This window comes from Oreochromis aureus, linkage group 2 (genome assembly GCF_013358895.1).
Source record: "Oreochromis aureus strain Israel breed Guangdong linkage group 2, ZZ_aureus, whole genome shotgun sequence".
Lineage (NCBI taxonomy): Eukaryota > Metazoa > Chordata > Actinopteri > Cichliformes > Cichlidae > Oreochromis > Oreochromis aureus.
The window spans coordinates 15,717,021-15,739,825 of record NC_052943.1 but is presented as its reverse complement, the minus strand read 5'-3'; the positions used below and the strand labels follow the sequence as shown (position 1 = coordinate 15,739,825).

Below are 22,805 nucleotides of genomic sequence, written 5' to 3'. Positions count from 1 at the left end.
CTTTAGTCACTTTGATATTATTGTGGTTGTAGTGTTCATTACAGTGTTGTGGTTGTAGTGTGTTGGGCTGCAGTGACCACAGCTTACATCCCATGCACAATAACAGAGAATGCAGTCTAGCAGTGCAACAATCAGCCACTGCCAGACACTTGATTATGTACACCCATTCAACTGCTCTTTAACACAGATATCCAATCAGCTAATCATATGATCACGATTGCCTGCTGAAGTTTAAACTGAGCATCACAATGGGAAAGAACTTTGATTTAAGTGACTTTGAACATAGTGTGGTTGAATGATGTGACGATCACACAACCATCTCTATAAGTTACAGAGAATGTCTATGAAATATTCATGAAAGAATGTTTTTCTTGTTGTCTTTAGACATACCAATAAATGTGTGAAACAAATTACTCATATTGTCCTTGCATGTTTTCTATGAAAGTAGTTCCTGACCTGCAGATATCTGAGAAAATCATTCCCACCACAGTTGTATTTCTCATGGACAACAAGAAGAATGCCTAAGCCCTTTGGTGTACCTTTGACCTTTGACAGTTGACATATGTCAGTTTACTTTAGGGTGTCGATAGTAACACTATAAAATATATAAGGTAATACATTCACTTCTGAATATATTACCTTATATATATTTGTGTTACAGCTCAAGTTTATATAATGTAGTAACCACTATTAATAGAGTTAAAATTACACTGAACATCTGCTTGTGACAAATAGCCAGAGTTATATTTTTTGTATTTTGCAATTAGACTTTAGTTTTCAGAGAGGATTTTCTTGTTTCAGTTTATTTTTTACGGTTTCCAAATATTCAGTTCTAGCGTTGTTTTTATTAGTTTAAGTCTTAGTTTTAGTCTTTAGTTATTTTTGTATGGAGGGCATATGTTAGAGGCAATCAATACATCATGCACCAGTTTGTTTCTTTGCTTTTTTTTTTTTTTTTTTTTACCAAACTAACAAACTAATGATATTTCCTTTAGTTATCTCCAAAAGTTGATTCTGTTCATCTGGACATATCTGGACGTAACTAATTGAAGCTAAATTGACTCGAAAACAACTATACAAATAAAAATAATACTTTTCAAAAAACCTAGTACGGTAGTTATGTTGATGTAGTAACATTTTCTTTCGCTAGGTGGCAGTAAACAAAACGTATCTGTCTTAAATGAGAAAGAGGAAGAAGTAACGAGCCAATCAAATTCCAAGGCACCATATTGAACAGTTGTTTTGACTCCAGCCTGTTCTTCTTTCACAGTTTTTACTTTGTATTTGGCTTTTTAAAAACTTAAATAATTCGCATTTACAATTAAAAGACAAATAAACGTAATACTCGCGCGGGAACAATGAAGCTGGCGGACATTAAAAAGTTAAAAGTGGCCGAGCTGCGGTCCAGACTTAAAGAGCTGGGGCTGGACAGCAGAGGGCTGAAGGCTGAGCTGGTGGAGCGGCTGTGGTCTGCAGTAGAGGGGGAGCAGAGCGGGGGAGACGGCGAAGAAGAATCGCTGAAGCTACATGACAGCTCACCTATACTTTTAGTACAGACAGAGCCAGCAGACGTCCGCCCTCCATCCTCAGAGATTGGTGCTACTGCGCGACATGAAGTAGACCGCGGCTACACAGACATGGCCACACAGACTGAGGCTGAGCCCAGTCCAGCTGCACCACAGCCCGGCTCGGAGGCTGCTGCTGCGGGTGTCACTGCCTGCCCTGCAGAGGGAGGAGAACAGGGGCATGAGGAGGGTCCAGTAGAGGAGGACATGGGCAGAGGAAGGTCGTTCTACGAGTTCAAAGAGGAGATACGATACAAGAGGTAGAGTATGGTGAAGAAACCCGCCCCACAGAGGGCATCGTGTTCAATGAAAATCCCTCACATCTGTCCACAGCATACTGTAATTACCGTGTGGAGCTCTCGTTGTGGAGTTTCATATGTGTAGGTTCTCTTGGTCTTGAGAACTTGACAAGGTTTGTAAAGATTTTTAAACTCTCACCCAAGAGACTTCTTTAGTACCACAACCACTGATGGAAAATCCCAGCCAAACGAAGCGTGGGCCAAGTCTAGAATCAGAATCACAGAGACTTTATTAATCCCACAGGGAACTTGAGTTCTCATATAAAATGAAGAGTAGAAACAGAGATATTAATAGATAACTATTAAAATAAATATAAACATAAATATGCATATAAACATAAAAGTACACAAATGTGTGTGCAATATATGTTATTGCGTACAAAAGTGCCAGAGTGCAGTGAGGTGTGATTAACCCTGTTCTGCATGTGTGGGCCTGACCCAAGTAGATGAATTAAAGAGTTTGAAAGCAGCAGGAAGGAAGGACGTGTGACGTTCCCTCAGACAGCAGCATGAAGGAATCTGTTGCTGTCCTCTGTTGCAGTGATGTCAGTGAGCTACTCAGGTCATGTTAAAATAAGTTTTCTTAGTTTAAGAGAGAAGAAGGATTTGAAAGCTCTTCCAATATTGTGGTCCTGGTTACTGCACCATTGGTTAGGAATATGTTTTAAATCCTGACTTTGAAGGATTTTTGATGTGTATACATGTGTGGAGGGGCAGTTTTTTCCCTTAAGGCCAGATTAGCATGTAATATCCTTTTATTCCCTTTTAGGATAACTGTATTTATGCGTACTTATACTTTAATATTTGCTATTTTATTATATTGTTATTTTATTCTGTGCAATTAAGAATGAGTGAACGCATGCTCGTCTGCTAAAACATAAGCTCTGATCCAGTTTCACTGTAGAATGCATAGAACAGTGGCATAAAAGGAATCTTTATCTTTGTGTAAGCAGACACCTCATTACCAAGTTTTACCCATAGATTTAGATTTAATAAAGTTCTTAAATCATTAAATGTGACATGCCTCTTGTTTTTCAACCAGAGCCAAATCACCACAGCCCCCTGCGGAGAGGAGTGAGGCAGAGGAACAAGATGAAGATAAAGTCAGATTAGATAAATGTGAGTCTTTGCTGAAAACACACCCACACAAATTTTAATCACAGCTTGAGTTTTCTTATGAGTTAATTTTGTCTGGACTAACCCCCGAGGGTGTATTTGATTTGACTCCCTGAGTCTCCTTGTCGCTTACTCAGATGGCTCTCACCTGCACTTTGAGGTGAGTCCTGATGGATCCTCCGGCCAGCCGCGGTTCTGGGCTCAATTCCCCCTGCTGTGGTCAGGCTGCAGGCTCACCCATGGGGTGCAGCAGGGCAGGGTGGGCTTTGAGGTGAGGCTGGAGAGGAAACTGTTGACTGCACAGCCAGATGACCATGAAGTCAGGGAGCCATATGGACTGAGAGTTGGCTGGTCAGTGGCCGACTCCTCTCTGCTGCTGGGTAAGAATGAAGTTTTTTTTATATTTATTGTCTGTAGATGTGTTGTACTTGTTAAAAAGCTTCTGATTCCTTCTGGGTTTCACGTCAGGTGAAGATGAACTCTCTTTTTGTTATGATGGACGTGGTAAAAAAGTGTCAGATAGAAAGGAAGAGAACTTTGGAGAGCCTTTTTCGGAGGGGGATATCATCGGCTGTTATGCTGTGAGTCATGTTTTCAGTCAGCTTTACCAGCGCTCGAGTGACTTTTCTCCCATTTACACTATGTTTTTGTGTTTGTGTGTCATGTTCGCACCTGCACACACCCAGTCTTTCTCCTCAGACGGCGCTGTCGAGCTCTCTTTCCATAAAAACGGTCGTTTCGTAGGTGTGGCCTTTTCCACGGACACCTCGGTGCTACGGGGTCGTGCTCTGTTCCCTCATGTCCTCTGTAAGAGCTGTTCGTTCAAATTGCTCCTGGACCCTGCAGCTCAACCCTGGTACCCCGGCCCTCCAGGGTTCACACCGTTGGCCACTCTTCCTCCTGGGCAAAGGGTGTGCTCCACATCAGGTCCAACCTCCAGAGCACAGTGCGAGGTGAGAGTCAAATTTGGATTTGTATTCCCAATCTTTCTACTACTAAAGGCTCCTCCTAAAGATGAAATTGTAGTGTGAAGATGAATTGTAATGTTTTCTAAGAATTTCCTCTGAAAGTTTGAAGTAAACAGAGTTCAGATGATCCTGTACATGAAGCATCTTAGCCATAGAAAATTGTTGGGAGTGGAGCGGAGGATGTAAGCAGGGGAGAAAATGGCAGAACGACAACGTTTAGTGTTACAGGAGTGATCGCCTGAGTCATTAGGATCATCCTATGGGACCCATGAATGTTTGTGCAAAATTTAATTTTCTAACAGTTGACATATGTAAGTTTTGCTATGTCTGATCTTCCTCTCTGCTCCACCAGGTGGTGCTGATGGTGGGTCTTCCTGCTTCTGGGAAGAGCGTCTGGGCAAGGAATTACATGAAGCAGCATCCAGAGAAACAGCACAGACTGCTGGGAACGGAGGAGCTGCTCGCTTATATGATTGTCAGTCAGATCCCCAATCTTTACTCCTGTGATTCACGTTCACATTCAGAGATTATGGTTCACACCTGAGCAGCTGATGTAAAATGTTTGACCTGTGTGTGTGTGTGTGTGTGTATAGAGTGGTGGGCAGAGGGACAGCAGGCTCCAGCAGGCCTCTCACTGTCTTACTGAAATAATCAAGATAGCTGCCCAAACTCCTGGAAACTACATCCTCGACCAGGTAATGCTTCACGGTCCAAAAAAAAAAAAAAGAAAAAAAAAAAAAGACTTATGAGATGTCACCTTGTGAAAGTCACCTAAGGATAGAAGTTGCTATCATGTGGTAGAAGAAAAGCCGTTATTGGAGAATCAGCATCTGCAAGCAAAGTGTCAGGAGACCAAAGTGAACTGTTTCATTTAGGCTCATGTGATAGAGGTTTGGATGAGCAGCAGAAGATTTCCTGGTTTCAAATCGGGTCTCGGCAGTCTGGAGTTTGGGATTATTTATTGGTCCTATTAATAATTAAATATTTACTTTAAAGCAGTTATATGTGGAATAAAATCTAAACTGTAACCACCACAGTTATGAGCAAAGAGCTTGCCGGTTTAGCTTCGACAAAAAATTTCACTATGCTGTAATCTTAGTAGTTATTTTACTTCATCTTTCTGTTTCCAGTGCAACATCCTCTTCTCTGCACTCCGTCACAAGCTGCGGCTGTTCACAGGCTTCAGGCGTCGGGTGGTGGTGGTGTTTCCCTCAGCCGACGAGTGGAAAAGACGACTGTTGCAGCACCAGATGAGAGACGGTGAACACATCCCAGAGACCGCCCTGCTCAAATTACAAGGTTTACCTACATTTGTAATATTATGTTACATTACAGGTCTATGATATTAGGGGGAAAAACAAAAAACACATGAATTTGTTTCATATGGTCCATTTGGTCTCTTCAGTAATCCCTGTAAATGTTCACTGAGGAATGGGTTCAGATTCTTCTTGGTTAAATCTGTGAGTCCTCCAGAAAGAAAGGTTTTTCATCTCATTACTCTGTTTACTGATATCATTGAAGGTCTCAGATGTGCTGGGAGCCACACATAGAGTTTATAAAAGATCGTTACAGCTGGAGATTCTGGTGCTACTGACAGTTAAAATAAACAGCAGTCATTCCTGTAATACTTTCCTCTCTCTGCCCAGTGAGCTGCAGTCTTCCAGAGCAGCAGGATGACCTCCTGGAGGAGTTGCAGTACATCGAGCTGCCGCAGGAAAAGGCGCTAAAGCTCCTGCAGGAGTATAAAGATGAGGCCCGCAGACTGCTACCCCCCGTCCCCAAACATGAGAAGACACGGCGACTTTACAGGAAAAGACCCCACCCTCACGGCCCTCCATCCTCTCACAGGAGCAGCATACAGACATGGAGTCAGCCGCCAAGATACGTGAGTGCCAACCTGACTCATTTCTCTCTAAAACCACAGCTGCATTTGCTCGATGTTAAATTAATTTTGTGTCATTCACATTTCAGTGGAGCGTGCCTTATCAGGATCAGAGGTATTACTACAGCGCGTACCAGAGCTACTCATGAGCAAACCTGGAGCAAGAGGACTCGAATGATGCTGCTGCATTACCAGTGATTACACAACACCAACACTGCTGAAGTTTTATTATATGGAGCTGCACACTCCCTGCTCAAAGATAATCAGTGTCATATTTTATAATATCTTTTATGAAAAGACATGGACACCTTTTAGGTTTTTATTCAAAATATTTTAATAAATTTTTACTTGTTCTTGCTGTACAGTGTATAAATGAATTATACAGTACTGAATTATGAGTAAATTGTAAATAAAACCCCAAACTTTAATCAGTCTGTTTCTTTGTGCACATGTGGTGGTGTCAACTTGGCATCGCCTCGTCGGCTTCGGTCTGGAACTACGTCAGGTTTAACAGTCTGATAAAGCAGCATGGCTCCTTTAGCTGACGGACACAGCTCCAACCACAGAGGGCTGCTTCTGTCCAGCTGCAAAACTTCCTACAGTGTGCAAAATACAACGGTGTGAGAAAGTGTTTGCCCCCTTCCTAATTTCCTGTTTTGTTTTGGAGATTTTTGTCACATTTAAATGCTCCAGATCATCAAACAAATTTAAATATTAGACAAAAAAGTAAGTAAACCTACATGGCTCTGTGTGAAAAAAGTGATTGCCCCATCTCTGTTCTAACATAAGTTAACTGTGGTACATCACAACTTTGAAAAGCTCAGTTCAATTTCTCTAGCCACACCCGGGTCTGATGTAATCACCTTAATGAGAAACATCTTCATTTAGAAACTGCATTTACTTTTGCTGTCTTTGTCTAACATTTAAATTTGTTTGATGATCTGAAACATTTAAGTGTGGCAAACATACAAAAAATAGGAAATCAGGAATGGGGCAAACACTTTTTCACACTACTGTATATAAAAAGGCAGAATTGCATTATATGCTTGTAATCTCTCCGTAAAGTGATGATTGTACTTTGTTCCCTACTGCAGACGCAAGTACAAGAATCTCGTTTTGGTGTTGGTCTGCAGGTATTTATTTGTCTGTAACATCTCACCGTTCTGCTGACAAAGACGACCTCTGTGGACTCGCTGGCCTCCGCTCCTCCTTTCCAGTACAACTTTCTCACTTCATCAGAACTTAAGGAGCAACTGAAAGCACACAGATTAAAATTTATCTTTATAGAGCCATTCAAACCACATTTATTATTTCACGATGCTTGATTTAGGATTGTGTGCAGCTTTATGCTGCCATTCTTAACCTCAGCTGGGCAAATCTGGTTAGATAATTGAGACCTAATCTAATAGTAACTTTAACTTTGGACTTCATTTTGTATGACACATTTTTATAGGCTTGCCATTATGTGATGTCATCTTTTATGGTCTCTCAGCTGCCTTCATTATTACTTCTGTTCCTTTGCTTTTAGTCTTTCACTGGTGTGCATTTTTTATTGTTTGTATTTTCTGCTTTGTATCATCTTTTTTTTTCTTTTAACTCTCTATTAACTTTACTCATCTCAAGCCCTAACATCTAACTTTCATACTGGGCAGTAAAACTGTTTTTTCTTCTTAATACTGAACTTTGTTAACTCCAATAGAACTATTTTGTAATAGGAGTCTGAGATTCCAGTTACAAATGGATTTCAAGAATGAAAAGAAAGGTCTAAAGAAGGTTTAGACTCCCTAAACATACATACAGTGGCTTGCAAAAGTATTCGGCCCCCTTGAACTTTTCCACATTTTGTCACATTACAGCCACAAACATGAATCAATTTTATTGGAATTCCACGTTAAAGACCAACACAAAGCTGTGTACACGTGAGAAGTGGAACGAAAATCATACATGATTCCAAACATTTTTTACAAATAAATAACTGAAAAGTGGGGTGTGCGTAATTATTCAGCCCCCTTTGGTCTGAGTGCAGTCAGTTGCCCATAGACATTGCCTGATGAGTGCTAATGACTAAATAGAGTGCATCTGTGTGTAATCTAATGTCAGTACAAATACAGCTGCTCTGTGATGGCCTCAGAGGTCGTCTAAGAGAATATTGGGAGCAACAACACCATGAAGTCCAAAGAACACAGCAGACAGGTCAGGGATAAAGTTATTGAGAAATTTAAAGCAGGCTTAGGCTACAAAAAGATTTCCCAAGCCTTGAACATCCCACGGAGCACTGTTCAAGCCATCATTCAGAAATGGAAGGAGTATGGCACAACTGTAAACCTACCAAGACAAGGCCGTCCACCTAAACTCACAGGCCGAACAAGGAGAACGCTGATCAGAAATGCAGCCAAGAGGCCCATGGTGACTCTGGACGAGCTGCAGAGATCTACAGCTCAGGTGGGGGAATCTGTCCATAGGACAACTATTACTCGTGCACTGCACAAAGTTGGCCTTTATGGAAGAGTGGCAAGAAGAAAGCCATTGTTAACAGAAAACCATAAGAAGTCCCGTTTGCAGTTTGCCACAAGCCATGTGGGGGACACAGCAAACTTTTTTTTTTTTTTTTTTTTTTTTTTTTTTTTTTTTTAAATTGTACAATGTACCAAAATACATCGCAGATCTTAAGCAGACCCACCAAAAATGTACAGTTATAGGGGGACACAGCAAACATGTGGAAGAAGGTGCTCTGGTCAGATGAGACCAAAATGGAACTTTTTGGCCAAAATGCAAAACGCTGTGTGGCGGAAAACTAACACTGCACATCACTCTGAACACACCATCCCCACTGTCAAATATGGTGGTGGCAGCATCATGCTCTGGGGGTGCTTCTCTTCAGCAGGGACAGGGAAGCTGGTCAGAGTGGATGGGAAGATGGATGGAGCCAAATACAGGGCAATCTTGGAAGAAAACCTCTTGGAGTCTGCAAAAGACTTGAGACTGGGGTGGAGGTTCACCTTCCAGCAGGACAACGACCCTAAACATAAAGCCAGGGCAACAATGGAATGGTTCAAAACAAAACATATCCATGTGTTAGAATGGCCCAGTCAAAGTCCAGATCTAAATCCAATCGAGAATCTGTGGCAAGATCTGAAAACTGCTGTTCACAAACGCTGTCCATCTAATCTGACTGAGCTGGAGCTGTTTTGCAAAGAAGAATGGGCAAGAATTTCAGTCTCTAGATGTGCAAAGCTGGTAGAGACATACCCTAAAAGACTGGCAGCTGTAATTGCAGCAAAAGGTGGTTCTACAAAGTATCGACTCAGGGGGCTGAATAATTACGCACACCCCACTTTTCAGTTATTTATTTGTAAAAAATGTTTGGAATCATGTATGATTTTCGTTCCACTTCTCACGTGTACACAGCTTTGTATTGGTTTTTCACGTGGAATTCCAATAAAATTGATTCATGTTTGTGGCTGTAATGTGACAAAATGTGGAAAAGTTCAAGGGGGCCGAATACTTTTGCAAGCCACTGTATAACACATTCTGTAGGCTTACAGCCTAAATGTATAATATTTGTTTAAACCTCATTGAATTTATTTGCAGCCAGTGCTCCTGAATGTGGTTTTAAATTCAGTCAGCTCAGGAAGTTTCAAGGGTTTTTTTCTACTCCTGGGTCTGTATGATGTCAAAGAGAGAGGGTAGCCCTAATATAGTCATCTCACTCTGGCTGTGAGCAGAAGCCTCACCCACTCATCTTCTGTTTACGAGAGGCAGCCAATCAGAAAAAAGTTGCAGGGGATTATTTTGAACTGTGAGTCATACAAAGCTACTTCAAGAGTCCACATAAAAAAAACCACGTAGTCTTTGGTAGTGGTGATGTGGTCATAGTGATGATTCGGTCTTTATCAAAATTTTCGCCGAACTCTTTTTATTCTTTCATTTTCTGAGCAACTTTCACTGACAGACCTACTACAAGAAATCTGTCCTGCAGGTTTCACAATATGGATTAAAACTGAAGCGACGACTACCTGACGTAAAACTCTGCACTCGGTCTTCCAGCGCTGGTGTGATTCAGAGCGACACCCATCAGGACGGGCGGTCCCAGGGAGCTCAGAGGAATATTCACCTGGGGACAGAACAGTAAAATTAATATTAATATTAACATTTTAGCCCTTTCATTACTTAGACGAAACAGCTGGTGCAAAGTGTTATTAAAGAAAAGTGACTGTGTGAATACTGCTTTAGACACAAAATCCCTGTTTTACACTGTGATGTTTGTGGGTTGTGAGGTCCTATGTGTAGGATCTGACCTAACAATTTTCCACTTCATAAAAAAACTTGGTAAATTTTCTGATGTGTGGATCAAATATTAGGGCCGAGTCAAACTGTGGTGCCAAGTTTCTGGAAGCTGGTTTCACTTTGTGGGGCCTATGACATGCATGACTGAACAAGAATTCTGATTTTGGGGTATTTCACTGAAGGAAATCTGCTGACACCATTTAGACTCTTAAAAAGAGTTGCTAGCAGCTTCTGACGGTAAGTATACGTGCATAAAAGTGAAACAAGACATTATGATTCTGAATAAAAAGAATACAAACAGAAAAGGAATGACTTTTCACCTCATCTCTGATCTCGGCGCACACAGAGGAGAAAAGCTCTGAGACGATGGCCTCTGGCCTCCTCTCCATCATGGCTATGCTGATCTGCTCCTCACACACCCTCTGTCCTAGACGCTCACACACAGCCTGAGGACAACAGGGTTGACATGAGCAACACATCAAGAATTTTGGTGAGACTGAATCCTCTTTATTCATATCACCTTTGGCTCTGGGTGGCCTCCGGGGATATCCAGGAGCCCTCCCGCCTCTGCCACCTTTTGGCTCCTCCTGATCATGACCACCTGACCATTGCTGGTGCACAGTATGGCACCCACACCTAGAGGCTGAGCCAACAGCGTCAGAGGATCTCCGAACTCGGCCTCACCACGCTGTCGCAGCTTGGCCACCCCACATGACCAGTTTGTTCCCAGGTAGTCCTTGTAGCACGTGAGGCCTAGCCTCAGACTGAGGAGGGGTGCAGGGTGTGGAGGAGGTTTGTCTGCAATGCCATTAAACTCTCTGTAGTCATGATTGGAGGGACCCTCAGCATTTTCTGTCTGACTTGTACACCTGTTACGTATGTCACCCAAATCCCTCTGTCCTTGACTGTTTTGGTCCTCTGTGTGGTGGAAAATGGTGCCATGGCACAAAGGAGTGGAAGGTGGATTTTGTGGATCTGCTAAGCAGAAAGAATGCAGCCTGAATTTTGCCCCGTTGAAAAGCCACGGCTCCTTGGACACCCGCTTCGTCCACACCTCATCTATGTGACGCTCCAGAGCCAGATCTGTCTGCCTGTTAAACCTGAGAGAGGAGGAATTGATTTTACATGACGTGTGATGTAAAGTATTTAAAGGATGTACTGCACTGTATGTTTGCACCTTTCTGAAAGCTCCACTTGTACTTGAGACTCGAGCAGCCCATGCCAGTGTGCACAGTGCAGCAGCACAGACACCTCGGGGTCCATCATTTCCCACTGTGGCGCTTCACTGGAAGCATCAGTTACTTGATCCAGTTGTGTCCTTTGAGAAGACTTGGAGGTGGAATGGTTGGAGATGTTAAGATGGTTGCTGGAAGTGATAAGAATGGACAGGATTATAAATGAGTCTATCAGAGGGACAGTTCAGGTTGAGCACTTTGAAGACAAAGTCAGAGAGGCAAGGCTGAGATCATTTGGACATGTTGGACAGGATGCTGAAGTAAGGAAAAGAGGAGGACCATGGAGAAGACTAATGGAGCGAAGGAGGACATGCAGAGGGTTGGTGTGACAGAAGAGGGTGTTGGGGATAGGGTGAGATAATCCTCTGTGGTGACCCATAAAGGGAACAGCCAAAAGAAGAAGAAAATGTGAGCTGTTTCAGCTGAAGCTTTAAACCTTAAGGCCCATGAAGGCATCAAATCAAGTGAGGTGATCAATTCTGTGCAGGTTAATAAGTCCACTCCTGTTATACAAAGACACACATCAAGTGCACCCACATATAAGAGACTAGAGCAGGCAAATAAATATCTGTCCATTGATAAGGTTAATGGAAGCACAACATCAAATTATTAAAAAAAAAAGATTTTAGAAATAGACACAAAATAATTGACCAAAATAACTGATTAAACTAATTAAACTAAGCAGCCCTAATGTTTGCATTAAATGCAAGTCCAGGTGAGATGTGAGTATACTACAGAGTCATGCTCTAACTCAGGGGTATATAACGACAATTTCAACAGTGCCCGTGGGATCATGACAGGATTGGGTGCAGTGGCATAACCAAAAACGGAAAGACAACTTCTTTAAGGCGTCAACAATTTGTGCAGTTTAATGCAGATTTGTCTTATCTAATTGTCAGTGAGGTTGAAAAGGGGAACAGACACATTTAAAAACGTGGCATTCAAAAACAAGACCGCTCGGCGTCATTTTACTCACATAAAAGCTCCTGATTTGTTACTGCTAATGAAGTTATTCTTTATTTACTTTAACTGCTACCAGTAACTTCCGATTTTTTCCACCATTTCACTGCAAACAGTCAAAAACTTTCAATGAACCGGCGAGCTGGAAAGGAATTAAATAGGAAGTGCAACTTCCTGATAAAATAAACGTCTAACATAACAACTCCTGTATTCTCGTTTATTCTAAGATAATATTGTCTGGATGATAGTCTATGAAACCAAATAAGCGCAAACGTTTTAAATGGCTTGTTTACCTGTCGTTTCCGAGGTAAGCGAAGAAGAAGCCAAACCAGCGAACGGGAGAAAGGTGGCTTCTTCCTCTTTTCCCACTAACGGCAAAAATGTGCTTCTTATCACCACCTAGCGGCAAAGAGTGTAAATAATAATAATGTTATATTGTCAGTAAGACATTACTGACAGATGTGGAAAAAATATAAATTTTGTGCATATTTCTACAATGTAAATTATATTTATGAATTATAGTTATAAGACAAACTTATTTATTTCTAATATTAATTATAATCCAATTCAATCCAACTTTTTTTTATAAAGCACTTTAAAATTGCCAGCACATGACCAAAGTGCTGTACAGTAAATAAATAAATAATAATATAGTACTGTCCAAAAGTCCTGAGCAACCTCTCAATATTTTTCAAACATTGACATTCAAGGAAATGAGTGGCGGCTCAAAACGTTTGCACAGTGCTGTATATATTTAATTTAGTTTTGTTTTCTTTTTAAGTTGACTTTAATTCCTCTCTGGAGTGACTTTTTATTGTTTGAAAATGCATAGTTTTAATTGTATCTATTTTATTTTATTTTAATTTATTTTATACCATTCTGATATGAATGGCATTACAACATGAACATGATTTTAATGATTTTTAATTTTAATGCGTGTAGATTAAAGGAAATTATTTTACCTGGATATGATTGTCTCTGATGAACCTAAGGTACAAAACATGGCGGTGACGACGATAAGGTTTTTCTAGCTCCTCGAGAATTAAAAATTTACAAAAAAACAGAGCAACATTTCTGGGTCCATTTTAAAGTTTTTGCGCTTTGGCGCTAGCAACCGGAAGAACTGGACACCGCTGTCACCAACACTAAAACAATGGCGACAGAGACAGCTCCTGAACTTACACAGACCTCTAAAAAAGATGACTCCGACATGGAAGTGAGAGAGGCTAAGAGAGGCTGAGGCTAAGGAGAGGAGAGTGCAAGAGAGCAGGGAAAGGATGGACACACTGTTTTCAATATAGTACTTGAAAGATTAGTTCCAAAATGAGTTATGCATAAGTACATTTATTTATTTGGATATATTTGTTACGTTGTTATGTGTTGCATTAGTTTAAGAGTTTTATGTCATGAATAAATTAATTAAAACAAACAGTAATTGTCACTGAACTCATTTTATTTACAGGTATTTTCAATATGTATGAACAGAATGCTAACTTTGAACAATTTTAAATGGATATTTATTTAATGAGAATAAAGTAAATACCAATAACAATGAAACAAGAATATTCATAATAGATCAACAAAAATCAGGCCTGGAATCCTGTTGGTTAGAAAAAAAAACGGTCCAGGACTGGGACACTCAGGTTAATCCTGCAGAACAAGGGTCTGGTCTGGTTAAGGAAAATGTGGAGAACAATATAAACAGTTTAAGTAGAAAGGCATGATTTCATTTATTCGAAAAGATCAAAGCATTATTCTGATTATTAAGCTTAAGTAAAATATACTAATATGCTGTGAAAACACTTACATTCTATACACTTTATCTGTATAATTTAGCTTTTTTGTGAACTCAAAAATAACCCTGTTATGCGGTTTTGTGACATTTTTACAACCCATCCATGCTGACTTCAGGCCTACCCTGCCTTCGAAGGACCCGCTCTACGTGGACCAAGTAGGTCGGGTCCTTCGAAGCATGCTACCCCTGAATTTGGACACAGCAATACTCTTTGCTCCACATTTAGTTCCACCCGACTCTCAATAAACAGGTGGCTCCCCCGAGGCTGGTTATGTTGAAGAAGATATATAATATAATCATTTTAAAAATACTGCCAATATTTTAATTATTATTTTTTGATGTTTTATTTTTTTTATTTATCATTGTTCATCACTCAGCTACTCTTTAATTCCGAAAATGATGGTGGTTTTATTTTGAAGGCCCGCGCTCTTATTTTGTAGACTAAACGACGTTGGCTCTATGCACCGCAGTTCTGCGATGTTATGAAACTGCGCTCCGCTGGTATGTCACCTCTCCTCCTTTAGTCAGCTCTACTTCTACACCACTCCTTATTTGAAAGTGTGTTTGACTTTAATTTTACGTATTTATTAAAACGCCTCTAGTTATACAGTTTTTAACAAGCTATCGGTGACGTAGTTCAACAGTTTAGAGCTAACACCGGCTAGCATTAGCACTTCTCTGATAGCAGAACAAAGTGTTCCTACTGAATCTCATGATGTGGTTAGTCGGCTTTTCTGCTTCACTGATGTGAACATTACACGTAATAACTGGTGTGCAAAGCCAGCTGTCATTGTAGCAGTTGAGCGTAGTTAACGTGAGTGGGTCAAAGTGAAGCACAAGTCGTGTTTGACCTTTCAGCTGATTGTGAAAAGTGTCGAATGGCCCCCTGTTTTAGTTGTTTAATCCCTTTGAAAACATGTCATTCACCTCATCCCTTTGTTTTGGTCCTCAGTCACGTGTCCACAGATGAGGGGACAGATGCTGACGTCGACATTTTCAATGGGAAGACAGTGAAAGGTAAAATCAGAGAAAACAGGCAGTTTGCAGCTAAGTTGTAGTTAACTAAAACTAAACCAAGTACCAAAGCTAGTGACTGACTAGTACCACACATTACCCACTAAAGAAAAAATAACTAACGTGCAGGTTAATAAAAACTAAACTAGGATTGAATATTTTGCCTGTTGATAGGACCCATCTGAGGTGTTTCAGGCAATTATTTAGAACACCCCCTGGGCACATCCCTTTGGAGGCACACCCAACCGGAAAGAGACCCCAGGGTAGACCTAGACCCTGCTAGAGAGATTATATATTTCATTTGTCTGGGAATGGCTTGGGATCTCCCAGGAGGAACTGGGAAGTGTATCTGGAGAGAATGAAGTCTGGAGTACTGGAGTACTCCAGATAAGCAGGAATATTGTTTGGATGAATATTTTTCAACAGCAAACAAAATAAAATAAAATAATAATAATGATAAAAATTCTATAGTAGTGAAAAAACAGGAGCTTTTCTGTCATTTAATTTTTTGTCTATTCATTACTTTAGTGCAGTATGAAGGGCTGTGGGGGAGGTCTTTGTCAGTAGAATGAGCTGTAAAACTAAAAGAAAAATACTGTTAGTCCAAAATGTATGTCTTCCTTGACATTTTCCTAAGACTTCATGTGAGCTGTTTTGAAGGTTTCCTGGGCTGATTTGTAGTTATGTGGCTGTGTTTGGTCAAGGCCAATAGTTTCCTTAATTAATATCATGGGCAGTTACCAAAGACATCAGTCTGCAGCTGTTTCTGTTTTCCAACCTTGGTTTTAGGCGTAACATTTATTTCATAGAGACATTCAACATGTGCTCAACATAGTCAACTCAATCCTGTTGTTTGCCCAACGATCAGGTGAGATAAGTGAGTGTAGACGTCTTTACCAGTAACTAAAATAAGTCTCTGACGATCTCATATAAAAGGAGTCTAAAAATTGAAGGTGAGGCAATGTTTTTGTTAAACTTAATAAAAATAAATAGATCTACATATATATATTAAAAGTATGATGATGAATATGAAGAATGAATATGAATCAAAATGTTGAAGATAATAAAAAGTAGAGTTTTCTTTGGGGAACAATACAATACAATTTCAAATTTGCTTCTGGTGCTGGGCTACATAATGCCTAAAATCTACTTCTCCTTGTTTGTTTTCCTTCTAGCATCACCGGCACTTTATCATTGATCTAAGATGTCTCACAATGTTTTATTACTGATATATCATATCAATAATATCTTCAGAGGCAGTTCCAGGTCGAGATTTATAATAATAAAAAAACTGATTCTGTTGATTCCTGGAAACTGCTGTAGATACACATAACGGTGATACTCTGGATTTGTTTCAGTTATTTATTCACTTTTAATTAATAAAATGCTGATTTTTGGTGTTACTTTTACACAAACTTTTACACAAACTTGTTAAAACTTTGTCCCTTAGAAGCTTCTTCAGCTCTCATGTTTTATTTGGCAGATTTTTACCCTTCCTGCTGCAACCCCAAAGGGATTTGTGACTCCTGGCTGTCTCAAACCAAGGGTTTTTTTGTGTTAGGCGACTGTGTAATAAACCAAACTGTGAAGCCAAAATTTGTTTTTTGACCTCCTTTTTCTAAAATTTTTCTTTGAGAAAATAAAACCCAGCATTATTTCCTTTTCATAATTACACATATATAACTTTAACATATTTAAATTTAGTATCTGGAGCCTGCCCACTTGGTACTTAATGCCTTGGGTTTGGTTCTTTGCACTGTTTCATCTTTCCTCTCTGCTCAGGTCCTTGTGTGGAACCGCCAAAAATTTCCATCATGCAGTTGGAGGCTCAGCTGCGTCTGTGCCAGAGTTGTTTTTGGTGTTGCAAGAGTGGACTGCGGCTGTTCTCCCAGAGCTATACGCAAAGGTAGACAAAGTGAATGTGTGCCCTTAGGTTTTAGGCGGAGTTGCTGAGAACACCTTGATGATTGTGTTTGTGTACTCTGTGTTTAAACAGGTCTGAGTGCCTGCTTGGTTTTGAGTTCTTTGCTTTCTCACTGCAGAAAAGCTGCAACCTACTACGACCTCCTGGGAGTCAAATCTGATGCCACGTTGGAGGAAATCAAAAATGCGTTTTTTGACAAATCCAAGAAGGTATCATTCCCATTTGGATTTAAATAAAACATCTGGCCACATGAGGGCAGCCTTGCACAGCACATTTTGTGCTTGCTAACTGTTCCCACAGTGAGCTTCCTCACTGTTTGTTTTCAAGCTGTGGCTCCCAGTTTAAATAAGGATGGGTATGTGTGTTTACTTTGTGGCTTTGGCCTCATTAAAGGGTGAGAAAGAAGCTTGGCTCAAAGTGCAAAACAAAAATCTATTTGTCATAAAAAGTAAGAACATTTTTCGGTTGTTAATGGTTGCATATTTGACCTGCACCAGATCTTTTCTTTTTTCATGCTTCATGAGGAGAATTTGCCGCTGACTCTGTCCCCTTTATTGTGCAGCTACATCCAGACAGCAACCCGTCAAACCCGGCACTGCACAGCCAGTTTGTGCAGCTGAACGAGGCCTACAGGGTGCTGAGCAAAGATCTGAGTAGGAAGGAGTACGACTTCAAAATACGACAGCCGTATGGTGGTGCTCAAGTCTTCAGATCTGCCTCCACTGACCCCAGCTACAGAGGCAGGTGAGGATTCACCCACATCCATTAGTGTGTTCCTGCTTATGAACTTTACATTAACAGAGTGTCATCTTTAAAAGCAGCAAATTTCACACAGGAACCCCAGTGTTTGGAGCTTCGTTGTTTCTAACATGTATAACAGTAAAACAGGAGATTGTCAGCGTCAGATGTGTTCAATCAATTCTCTTTCATGGGCTCAACAGGATGTCACACAGACTATACTGAGGAGCACGCAGGGTAAAGACTGTTTAATGTCAGATACAGCTGATACCGTCATTGATGTTCTCATGTACAGCTCTGACGGGCAATGTCTGAAAAGGTTTAAGGTTGAAGTGCACATCTGAAAAATTCACTTTTTTTATATAATTTCAGGCCAGAGCAGCGGTCATCTTAAAGCACCAAGGGACAGATTTAGAATAGAAACAGAGAATCTGTGACTGAGACTGTTGCATATCTATTTCTGGGAGTTCCTTTCTAAAGGCACAAAAAATGGGGACGACAATGTTTAAATCATATACGCCAACTGATTTACAACTTTTGCAACATGGAATTTACTTTCAATTGCCCCGATATTTAATGCCGTAAAAAAGCATGTCTTACAACTACACTTGTGTTACACTTGAATTACAGACATTTCTATCCACAGTCCCACAGTTTCAGAGAATCTAAAGTAGTTAGACAGTTGACTGACAAGCAGTTTTGTGGCCAGATGAGGCCTTTTCTCTCGTTATTCAGGGACTAAATAAGCACATAAAAGATCTGCAGTTTTGAGATTATGTTTAGTACCTGGTCACTGGAACTCTCTGTATGAAGTCCAAGGAGACTGTGATGTTAAAAATAAATTTGTGTTGCTAGTTAAACTAAATAAACAGCTCAGCAAGAAAGGAAAAACTTTAGCAGTGGCCAAATCAACATTATACATGATGCATTTATGCAACGAATGAGTCCACTGACCACAGAAGACAAATAAATCGCAGAATTATTTCCATGGTTGAGAAATCATCTTCACAGCATCCAATAATTTAGACAATGAACTTTGTGTTGTATTCAAGAATTTGAACTTAAGATTGAGCTCATAAACTCATTAGGAAATTGTTTACTGAGGTCAGAGAGTGAGAGATCAGTAGGGTCATTTGCTCATAAACGTCTATACATCTGGACTTGAAGCTAGAGGAGTCCCCTCCTGGTGGACATGAAAAATAAATCTGCTTTGGATTTACTTTGCAGTCCTGGAGCTTTTGGAAGCTCCATCCTTTATATACAGACTATGACCATAACTAAATACAGTAATGCACACTGCACTTGTCATATTTCATGTTTCTTGAAGTTCAGACACGATTTGTGTAACAGCAAATCAAATAAGAAACCTTATTACAACAAGTGCTTATTACATTGAGCGTTGTTTCTGATGTCACTAGTCAATCTTCTCATGCCTTTCCCATCAGCATGGACGCCTATGAGAACATCCGTTACTGGGAGCAGGTTCGTCACCCTCACGCTCCGGAGATGATGGCCGAGGAGAAGCAGAAGAGGAGGAGGAGGAACTTCCGCCTGGTGGCGTATTGTGTCGTCGCTATGATGCTCAGCATAGGAGCCCACGCCGTCCTCTTCAAGTAAAAACCCCACACACGATACCGACTGAGCATTCAGCATTTTGTATTGAAATTTAAACTGTAAATATTAGAAAGAGGTGTGCATTTGGTAAACTTCCTCTTGCTCACATCCTGTCCTTCGTTGTCCACACTGTGTCCTTTTATTTGCTGCTCATTCACATCCAGATGAATGAGGAATGTTGCGGACGTGTCTGTTGGCACAACCTCCCAACTCGCGGCCTTGAGTTTGCTTTCACACACTGACCTGGTGCCACATGTGTTTGTTGAGATTCACTTCTTTGTGATGTGAGGAGCTGCTCTAACAGCTGTACAAACCCATAAATAAAGAGCGCCTGCTGAGTTCTTAGGTTAAGCTCTCTAAAAGGGAATTGTCTCCTTCCCTCTGATGCTTTCAGGAAACTGGAAGAAGTTCACACTAACTTCATGGATGAGAAAGACCGAATCATCATAGAAATTTACAATGAAGCCAAAGAGAGGGCGAGGTGAGTGCACTTAGCTTCAGATTCCTTTTTTCCCCTGCTTCTCTCTGATGATGCGTTTGTTATTCTGATGCTGTTTCATTTGCGGTTTCTCAGGGTCAATGGTTTTAAGAAACAGACGGAAATCCTGCGTCAGAAGCACGCCGAGTTTAAAGAGAAATACAAACGCACCGACGTTGGAGACGACAAGTAGCAGATCCTTCAGCTGTGCTCGGTGATGCCAGCAGGCGGACCAAGCTGGCTGTTTGTTAGTTTTAAGATTATAAAGTTTTATTTTCTGACCTTTTTAAACATGTTTCCACGCCTGTTTCTGCCCTCAGATGTGATCCTGAAATCTGCAGGGAGTGGGTGTGGTTCAGGGGGAGGGTTCATCTGGTCAAAGATGCTGACCAGGATAAGCTTTTATATTTTATGGGACTCGTTTGTTCCCAAACCTGTTCACGGTTTGTCCACAGGAGCCGTAATGAGCTCTATCAAACTGCCCCTAATGGAGTCTCAGGAACATGCTGTTTGCTGTTTATGGTTCTCAGCCTCATTTCTGTTACAGCTGTGCAGCATCTGGAACTCACATGTGACAGTGAATATTGCAACATGACAGCTGATCAAGTTGTGAAGAGAGAGACTCTTATTTCACCAATGTTTCATGTTGTTTTAAAAGAAAATGTCTTTGAGCGCACAAGTGTGGACGTTGCTGTTTAAATTGGTTCACACCTGATATATATTCACAGGTGTTTGATTTTTGGACTTTCTGCACTTCCTGCCAACAAATATTGATTTGTTTGACACAGAAAATCTGGAGAAAAAAGTGCCACTGAGTAAGTTATTTATTGCAAACTGTTGTAATATTATGGAGAAATGCATTTAAAGGAAAGATCACACAGATAAAGTGAGCCAACATTTACCATTTTGGCCTTTCAGTCTTTATATATTATATTGTTTTATGTTTTTGCTGCCTTATCGAGTCCCTCTTGGGACATCTGAGAGAAAGCATTAAAAGACCTCATTAACCGTCCTTTCGCTTGCTTTCACTTTGGTTCTAAATGCTCTTTGTTATTTAATGTCTTGCTTATTACCATTTCTTCTCATAGTGTCATTTGTTTCCTGTTACCTTTTAACGAGCAGCAGAGAAGAATGGGTAATGATGCAAATAGATAATTATTTATCTCAGATCTTTGTTTTCCATCACGTCAGTGAAAGTGAATCATACATTTTTAACTGAAACTTAACCTTGAAGACAGCAACGCAGTTATGTTTATTTGCATGTTTGCTTTTACAAACGAAAAAATTTCCAGTGATCATCCAGGAAAGGCGACACCCATTATGAAGTCAAGGCTTGGATTCTTTCTTTCTTTTTCTTTTTTTTTTTAAAGGAATTGTGTGGCTGTGTAAAACCCTGCATTTACAGCGTGAAGTTTGTTTTTAAGAAAGGATATCGCCCCTTTTCCCTCTTTTCTTGTCACCAGCGGCCCCTGCCCTGAAATGTCAGCAGGAGATAACATACCGTGTCCCCGCATAGCTCTCAGACACCCTCACCCTCATGTGGCGTGTGAGTACGCTGTCATAACCCAAACACGCCACAATGACTGAGATCCTCGTGTCAGCACGCCTTCACACACACACTGATAGGAGATGAGGCTCAAGAGTTTTCCTGCTAGAGAAGAAAACAGCTCTGGATGCAGTTTTAATTGACTTTTATCTTTAGTTTAATGAGCTGCGGAGAGAAACTGTGTCAAATCATGCTCTGAAATAAAAGCGTGACATGCTCTTTGGAGATTTTTTTTTAATTGATTAGCTGGATGGGAGGGGCTGAAAACTTCTCCCAAACCACAATGATCCACCTCCTGGAATCAAAATTGATTGTTTTTATGATTTTAATTATCAGCAAACTCTACTACTGTGCAAAAGTCATGAGCAGCTTTTTTTTTTTTTTTTTATAAATATTTTGCTTCCAAGCAGATAGTTTCTTTCTGAAGATCTTTCAAAGTTTATCTTTGGACATTGGCTGATTTTTCACTGATTTTCAGTCCAGTCTTTGTGCCCAACTTTTTTCAGAGAAACATTTTGTTTTTTGTTAAGATTCATAACACTGACCTATGAGTCAAGCATAAAGCACCTAACTTGAGGAATGAATCACTGTTGTGTGTACGCGTAACAGACAACGACAAAGAAAAGTATTTTTGCACCAACAACGTGATTCCCAAAAAGCTATTAACTCAAAACATGGCAAATCTTGTCATGTTGTGCAGTGTGTCCTTAAACAATCTGGGAAAGCTGGAAAAGTGGAGGACTAAAGAAGTTGATCCCTCTGCTGCTCACTGAAAGCTCATCAGAAATGAGTGAAAGTGTATCTGTCGGGAAACTATTCTTAAGGAAAGGAAACGGTGATAAAATGCTAAGGTATGAGGAATTACACAGAACTGGACAGAAAATCAGGGGTGACAAGTCTGAAGGAGAGATGAATAAATAATTTGAAATTTCTGTTTTAATCCAGTCATTGTCAGGATGTATGGAGGAAGTCAGGAGAGAGGTACAACAGTGATGGTCTACAGCCATCTTGTGAAACACGGTGGAGGCTCTGTCATGGTTCAGGGCCCCATTTCAGTCAGTGGTGTTTGGGATCTTGTCAAAATTAATGGAATTATGAATAGAGAACAGTATTGTCCAATGTGGACCCACGATGCAATACCAACTGGAAGGCGTCTGATTGGCAGCTGCTTCATTTTTCAGCATGAAATCATTCCAAACCCACTGCCAGTGCAGTAAAAGTGCACCTGGATAGAAAAATACACACAGGAACACTAACAGTCATGGATCGGCCTCCCCAGAGCCCAGACCTCAGCATTATTGAAGCAGTGTGGGATCATCTTAACAGAGAACAGAGCAAAGGACAGCCAACGTTCAAAGAAGAGCACTGAATGTCCTTCAATAAG

At 40.6% G+C, this 22,805-nt stretch overlaps 3 protein-coding genes across 4 annotated transcripts; 2 read left to right on the top strand and 1 right to left on the bottom strand.

Moving 5' to 3' along the window:
* Positions 1–1,217: 1,217 nt before the first annotated feature.
* On the top strand, positions 1,218–6,258 carry si:ch211-107m4.1 (heterogeneous nuclear ribonucleoprotein U-like protein 2). The gene is made up of 10 exons (XM_031748036.2): positions 1,218–1,825; positions 2,907–2,983; positions 3,118–3,360; positions 3,449–3,561; positions 3,667–3,933; positions 4,301–4,423; positions 4,542–4,643; positions 5,079–5,247; positions 5,595–5,833; positions 5,920–6,258. Exons 1-10 carry the CDS (start codon positions 1,359–1,361, stop codon positions 5,977–5,979), a joined length of 1,860 nt encoding a protein of 619 aa, XP_031603896.1. The 5' UTR covers positions 1,218–1,358; the 3' UTR covers positions 5,980–6,258.
* nudt22 (nudix (nucleoside diphosphate linked moiety X)-type motif 22) lies at positions 6,229–12,705 on the bottom strand. 2 transcript variants are annotated; one of them, XM_031748163.2, is made up of 7 exons: positions 12,606–12,705; positions 11,295–11,483; positions 10,638–11,217; positions 10,438–10,563; positions 9,847–9,944; positions 6,990–7,083; positions 6,229–6,426 (listed from the first exon to the last, which is right to left on the bottom strand). In XM_031748163.2, the coding sequence occupies exons 2-7, from the start codon at positions 11,381–11,383 to the stop codon at positions 6,259–6,261; spliced, it is 1,155 nt and encodes a 384-aa protein (XP_031604023.2). In that variant the 5' UTR covers positions 11,384–11,483; positions 12,606–12,705; the 3' UTR covers positions 6,229–6,258. The 2 variants fall into 2 exon arrangements, with proteins under 2 accessions (XP_031604023.2, XP_039475328.1); XM_039619394.1 differs by lacking the exon at positions 12,606–12,705 and adding an exon at positions 12,329–12,561.
* A 1,829-nt stretch (positions 12,706–14,534) lies between these two features.
* On the top strand, positions 14,535–20,887 carry dnajc4 (DnaJ (Hsp40) homolog, subfamily C, member 4). Its single transcript, XM_031748268.2, has 8 exons — positions 14,535–14,608; positions 15,060–15,124; positions 16,904–17,027; positions 17,164–17,254; positions 17,608–17,789; positions 19,229–19,396; positions 19,792–19,878; positions 19,972–20,887. Exons 3-8 carry the CDS (start codon positions 16,936–16,938, stop codon positions 20,066–20,068), a joined length of 717 nt encoding a protein of 238 aa, XP_031604128.1. The 5' UTR covers positions 14,535–14,608; positions 15,060–15,124; positions 16,904–16,935; the 3' UTR covers positions 20,069–20,887.
* The last annotated feature ends 1,918 nt before the right edge of the window (positions 20,888–22,805 follow it).

What these genes read in the sequence shown, in the direction of transcription:
- nudt22 (XM_031748163.2), bottom strand. Translation starts at nt 11,383, where the DNA reads ATGATGGACCCCGAGGTGTCTGTGCTGCTGCACTGTGCACACTGGCAT. An exon ending in CAAGTGGAGCTTTCAGAAAG is followed by an intron (nt 11,218 to 11,294) that starts GTGCAAACATAC and finishes CTCCTCTCTCAG; the next exon opens with GTTTAACAGGCAGACAGATC. An exon ending in AGTGCAGAGTTTTACGTCAG is followed by an intron (nt 7,084 to 9,846) that starts GTAGTCGTCGCT and finishes GTGTGCTTTCAG; the next exon opens with TTGCTCCTTAAGTTCTGATG.
- si:ch211-107m4.1 (XM_031748036.2), top strand. Translation starts at nt 1,359, where the DNA reads ATGAAGCTGGCGGACATTAAAAAGTTAAAAGTGGCCGAGCTGCGGTCC. An exon ending in GAAACTACATCCTCGACCAG is followed by an intron (nt 4,644 to 5,078) that starts GTAATGCTTCAC and finishes TTCTGTTTCCAG; the next exon opens with TGCAACATCCTCTTCTCTGC. An exon ending in GGAGTCAGCCGCCAAGATAC is followed by an intron (nt 5,834 to 5,919) that starts GTGAGTGCCAAC and finishes TTCACATTTCAG; the next exon opens with TGGAGCGTGCCTTATCAGGA.
- dnajc4 (XM_031748268.2), top strand. Translation starts at nt 16,936, where the DNA reads ATGCAGTTGGAGGCTCAGCTGCGTCTGTGCCAGAGTTGTTTTTGGTGT. An exon ending in GCCCACGCCGTCCTCTTCAA is followed by an intron (nt 19,397 to 19,791) that starts GTAAAAACCCCA and finishes TGATGCTTTCAG; the next exon opens with GAAACTGGAAGAAGTTCACA. An exon ending in GAAGCCAAAGAGAGGGCGAG is followed by an intron (nt 19,879 to 19,971) that starts GTGAGTGCACTT and finishes GCGGTTTCTCAG; the next exon opens with GGTCAATGGTTTTAAGAAAC.